This window comes from Vanessa cardui, chromosome Z (genome assembly GCF_905220365.1).
Source record: "Vanessa cardui chromosome Z, ilVanCard2.1, whole genome shotgun sequence".
Classification (NCBI taxonomy): Eukaryota; Metazoa; Arthropoda; class Insecta; order Lepidoptera; family Nymphalidae; genus Vanessa; species Vanessa cardui.
The window spans coordinates 10,835,312-10,841,567 of NC_061154.1; the positions used below are offsets into that span (position 1 = coordinate 10,835,312).

At 29.3% G+C, this 6,256-nt stretch overlaps 1 protein-coding gene across 1 annotated transcript in view; it reads left to right on the plus strand.

Annotated features, from left to right (window-relative positions):
- Positions 1-6,009, plus strand: part of LOC124543086 (dendritic arbor reduction protein 1-like) — a 55,275-nt gene extending 49,266 nt beyond the window's left edge. The window contains exons 4-8 of the mRNA XM_047121122.1: positions 198-302; positions 444-600; positions 880-939; positions 1,189-1,427; positions 1,513-6,009. Coding sequence (XP_046977078.1) covers positions 198-302; positions 444-600; positions 880-939; positions 1,189-1,379 — 513 coding nt within the window. The 3' untranslated portion in view covers positions 1,380-1,427; positions 1,513-6,009. The remainder of the gene's footprint in view (positions 1-197; positions 303-443; positions 601-879; positions 940-1,188; positions 1,428-1,512) is intronic.
- Positions 6,010-6,256: the final 247 nt, after the last annotated feature.

The window sequence follows — 6,256 nt, forward strand, 5'->3', positions numbered from 1 at the left end:
GCGACTTTTTGATGGTACCATCTCATGCAAGCGACTGTATTCTATATTTTTCTGCGTAATCGATTGTTTATATAAGTAGTTTAAAAAAAACGTAAAGAAACTGATATCGAAGTTCAAAAATGCTACATTTATTTAAACTGGCAATCATTTTAATTAAAAAATAATATCGTACATGTCAGATATCATTGAATTTACAGGGTGGACCGCGCCGTACACCGCCGCCACCATACCACCCTCCGCCGCTTCTTCGCGCGCCCCATGTACCTCCGCATCCAGTACCACAAACCCATCACCATCCTCAGGTAGACTAATTCATAAAACTTCCAACTTGGTCGAGTTTAATGCTACGTTTAATTTGTAAAATTTAAATATATTAAAGTAATTTAATAACTTTTACGTAAGTTTATACATAAAAATATGTTAATGTAAAAAAAAATCGATAGGGTTTACAACAACCTTTACAAATGCCGCCTGTACCTGCGCCTGCGCCGCACCAGCACGCGGCTGCGCATCCGCGACTTGCGCCTCCTTCTGTTAAATACAACAGGCGAAATAACCCAGAGCTGGAGAAAAGAAGAGTGCATCATTGTGATTTCATAGGTAAATTATTATATTTGAATTTGTTAAATTAAGAACACTACTACTATATAATTTAATAATTCTAATATTATATATGTTCTATGTTTATTTGAATGCTTTATTTTCAAGAGCTAAAAGGTTTTTCAATACGTAAACTATCATGTTGCTTGAGATAGTCCATTTGTTGAGAAAGGTTGTATAAAATCTAGCTACAATCCCATAAGACAGAAGTAACTTTCGTTGCGGTTGAAACCGCACGAAACAACTAGTGACAGTGATAAAAAATATTAAAATTTTCAGGTTGCACAAAGGTTTACACAAAAAGTTCACACCTTAAGGCTCACCAGCGAATACATACAGGTAATATTAAAGTTCCATAGTATTTAAAACTGAAATGCATTGCGATTACTATATACACTGCATCGGCGAATATGATTATTATAATTATGAATATATTAAGATACTATTATTTATGTAAGTGCTTAATTTAAAAGCATAAAGCTTTATGTCTTATTGTAAAAAAAGATTAAATAATGACGTGCAAAAGCGAATGCCGATTGCGTTTCAAGTATAAATTGTTATGGGTGTTAAGTATTTGTATTTTCATAGGAGAGAAACCTTACACTTGTCAATGGCCGGAGTGCGAATGGAGATTCGCGCGGTCGGACGAGCTCACTCGCCACTATCGCAAGCACACGGGCGCGAAACCGTTCAAATGCGCCGTGTGCGAGCGGTCCTTCGCGCGGTCTGATCACCTTGCGTTGCACATGAAACGTCATCTGCCCAAAACATCTAAATGACACCCGAGGAGAGGCGCGGATCAGACATCCACGCCTCACACTGCTCAGGTAAGTAATCTCACCATCATTTATTTATTCACCATTTTGTAAAAGCATTGAGAGTGACGATTACAATCCTTGTCTCGCGTTTCAGGAAGAGAGCAGTGATAACCTCTTTTTAGAGTGCGATCTGGAGACAAACCTGATGGACACGTTCTACAGCGTGCTGTGACTTCGCAGCTGGAGTGGTAACCACGACAACAATACTTAAATCGTATGCTAAAGCGAAGCTAAAGATAAACCTATAGTTTTAACTATAACGTAAAACAATAATCCAAAAACGCGAACTGTTCATTCACACATATGACGCATGATATTAATATTAGATATTTAAAAAAGATTTCGTATTGAAGAATAATTCGAAATTATGTACCATAGTGCGACAGTTAACCTTAATAGAAATTACTTATATGATTAAAAAACAATAGGTACAATCATTACCAAGGAAATCGCTTTACATATCTACATACTTACTTTATTATTATTGTAAATTGTTAGTAGAGTCATCTATTGAACAAACCCAAATTATGTTATTATAAGGTATTTTATAAATATTTATGTACATTAGAAATGACAATTATTTTTAGTAAAGCGGAATGTTTTTGTGACACCTTGTTATCGAAGTATATAACAAGACGAAATAAATATGTGTAGGGTACACGATGCATATTCAATTTACATATGTATAAATATTGTACAATTGAAAGTTCGGAAATATTACTCATTATATACTTTGTATTTACAGTTACGTCAATCGATAGATTTTTATCTCTAGCAAATTGTTCTCGAGTTTTCTGTTTAATTTTAGTAATTTTCTTATTGTTGAAATGAAAACCACAAATTCAATACAAAAAACTTTAATAAGCAGTTTTAAAACATTTCATATTGAAACATTTGCTTAAAGGTCGAGATTGTAATATTGTGTAAACTCAATTTATCTTTCACAAATAACGCATATTGAAATTTGCTCAGTGTTACTGCAAGGAGTCACAAATATATCGCGTTGTAAAAGCTCTAAGTATTCATTAGATATGATTAATTTATTGTAAGATTAATTAATAATAAGAAAGCAAGGAATATCCAAGATATTATAGATATTTTTTATGTTATAATTTTTAATAATATTAGAATTAAGAGATAGTGGTTACTTTTAATTTTACTGAAGCGTTGTCGGATTTTACGACCTGAGTTTTTATAGCAAAAAGTGAATACATTATAAACCGATTGAGAACAGTAATAATAATCATAAATCAGATATGAAAATCATTAATCAGAATTTTTATAAACATTCAGAAATTTAAATCAGTTGGACTAAGAGCGTCGCCTTCGATGGAAACTAGCATTTCATTAATTCTCTCTATAAATAGAATTTCAACTTTATACAACAAATAATCAACAGACATAGAGGCTACCCGTTAAGGGACAGGAAAAAGTCGTTAAATAGGGCACTATTTAACGACGAATTTCAAATAGGACGCTGTCACAGAATGTTGAATTAATAAACAGAAGTTTAAACATCCTTTTCAATATTTTAAATTCAAACATGATCTACTTTGACACAAAATTGCAATCATTATTCCATAGCGGGGTTAATATTGAACCATACATTCTCATTGCTGACCTGGGTTATAAGATTTACCACTACAAATGTCACGGTTCTACTTCCAGTGGCTTAGACTAGTATTAACAGTCAATCGGTGATGGCGTCTTATGAAGCACATTAATTGCTAATTCCCATTTAACAGGACCTCACTTTTTTAGAATATAAAACTGGAATTTTAGACACTCGTATTAGATGTAGTGTAACCAAACGCTCTTGATAAATTTGTTTTTAATATGATAGATGATTAAAATAATTCTGAACTACCAATCGTACTGTCAACTATCAAGATTATTTATGGAACAATTCAGGTCGTTTTATTCGAACACGCAGCTACACACTTTCTAGTCTCGATTTATAACAGTTTTGTTATTTTATATGCACGTACACAATAACAATCGTATTTTCTGTCAAACATTTTTTCGCAGTTCGTATAAAAACATAACTGAAATTAACATGGCCGCTTTTTAAAACGCACATTTTTGTCTTTAAATAAATAAATTTAAAATAAAGACATGCTTTAGTATTTTAGGATTAATAATTGTACTTATCCTTGAACTAGCCTTATTGCCTCCGTCCACTGTAACATTTTTAAATATGTACTCAAATGGTACAAAAACGTTTTGATAGTGCTTTATAAACGTGACCACCCCACAAGAAAACGATCTTTTTACCCGATTACAAGGAATTAAATAGGTTATCTATAATTTAAAAATATATATATTTGGTTTCTCTTTAAACCATTCGAACTTCTAATATTCTATGTAAAATGTTAAAATCAAATCAGTTTATTTTCTGCTAAGTCGATACAACTAATTTATACTAAGCTCACTAGTCAAATTACTCAAAAGTAAACAGCTAGCCATAAAATATTACATTATAAATTATATATTTCAAATATTCCGATTTCCAAGCTCGGGTAAAAGGTTGTTTTAACTTTAAATCTAGTTGTATTAACATAACTTTGTCGCAATTGCCATCACATATAGTCACTAGTTGTGCTAATGTAAGTGCCTACTTATTGTTAATTAAAATCTTAAAAATTATTGTAGTACATAATAAATGTTTTATATAATAGCTTCGCAAATTTTTGCTATTTTATCGTTTTTCTTTTTATAATTTTATTCGTTTTCTTGACTGATTAGTAGATCGTAACTATACAGCTTACTACAACACTAATTTCGAAACAATCTTTGACGAGTGATTTCCGTTTCTTACTGAGCCATTAAAACTGTCACGCAAAATAATACGCAAATAAGCGATATTAAATTATGTCTTGCCACTTTTCTTTGCATTTAGTATGATGTAAATTCCTATATTTAAATAATAATAATATTTGTGTAAATTTGAATATAAGCTCTATTAGAAAAAAACTACGTAGACAAAATTGCCATACATAAAAAAAATATTAAACAACATACTTAAAACTTTCATTAAACATTCATTTTGTTATAATCAAAAGTTTTATGTAAAATGAATCTATTATGGTGTTGTCCTCTAAAATATAAATGTATAACTGTTGACAAAAGAAAGTTCAAACAGAAACATAACAATTATTTTTGTTTTCTTTTTTTAAATATTTTATCTTTAAAGAAAATGTTTACATGAGGCATGTTGTACTTTTCAATTCCGTTAATGTGTATATTAAAATATCTCTAAATACTATTGGCTAAGAAAATTCTGACAGATACAGTAATTATTGTGTCCTAGAATAATCTCTGGGATTTTTCTATACAAAATTCTGAAAACCTTTTTGATAAATCAAATTCGGATACTATTTATTATATGTCCTGTATCGTCAAAACAATTACAATTTTCGTAATTAATGTGTTTACGTATATTATGACTAGAAACTTTAGTAAAATATATAAAAAACGACAACATACATCTTGATAACAGGGTTTCGTGCCTTCTGAAAATTATGAGATTTTAATTTAAACCCAAGTAGAATTATTATACTATAATATATATACATTAAAAACTTTTAAAAAAAATATATTATTTTTCCGGCGGATATAAACTGATAGACCACATAAGATTTATTTGTTAATGTTCAAGTTCTGAAAAAAAAGTAAAAAATTATTTCACACACATCTGAGATTAATCGGTTTCAAATATTAAAAATGATCTAAAATATTTATAATGCGTAAATAAATAGTATCATATGATTGACAAGTTCTTAATCAAATATCTGTTGCAAAATAAATATTTTTAGTTTAAAAATACAACTGCGAGGAAATCAGCTATCAGTCATCGACTTTATCTTGTTTTTTTAAAATAGAAAATAATAAAAGTTGTCTAAAGCAAGTAATATAACAACTATAGACTTTTTTTTAAGTTTTGCCATAAATTTCAGGAGATGCCATAAGTTAGGATGATATTTATAATAAATTTATAAATAATAGGTTTAAGCTTAAATTTCTGCGTAGAGAAAATATTGTACCTCACTTTTATTCTATACTTGCTAATTTCTCGATATACGTACCTACCTATTTATATTTCTTTATGCCTTAAAAGTTTAATAATAGTTTAATTACTTTTTCGTTAAATTTACTTTAATATCTTTAGTTGTATAATAATATGTTGACTAAGTCACGAAATAATTTATTACCAATGACATGCTTTTGATTTCTTTTATGTATGAATATAATTATACAGTTTTTGTTAGATATGTAATGCATAAATTACGTGTTAAGGTACAGGTATACCGAGAGAAATTTATTGTAACATAAGTGTTGCCAGATGTGTGATTTACTAACATTTTAATTATACACCACACTACACAGTATGTAAAACAATCAAACATGTCATTACTTTATAAACTTTTAAATCAATATAAAGTATTATGCCGATTCAGTTATTGTCTGACCTAATGGTAGAAGCTTAGATCGTAAACATAATATAAATACTGTAATTATAAATTCACTTATTCCGATATTATGTTGTAAAGATTTTAAAAGAAACTGTGGAACTAGAAAAGTATAACTAATATTTAAGTAGTTTTATTTTCAAATATTGTAAGTCACTGTGCCATACAGGTGTATGATTCTTTAAGTTGTTGTTTGTACCATTATTTTGTAAATACACTATATTATGTAATAATAATAAGTTTTCATTATTTGCACCTTTTGATAACTATTTTTTATTTACAACAAGCATTTAATAGCTCTGACATAAAATTGTGTAGTCAGTGACGTTTTCGATCTATTAATATAGTTGGTATAAAGAGTTGCTCATA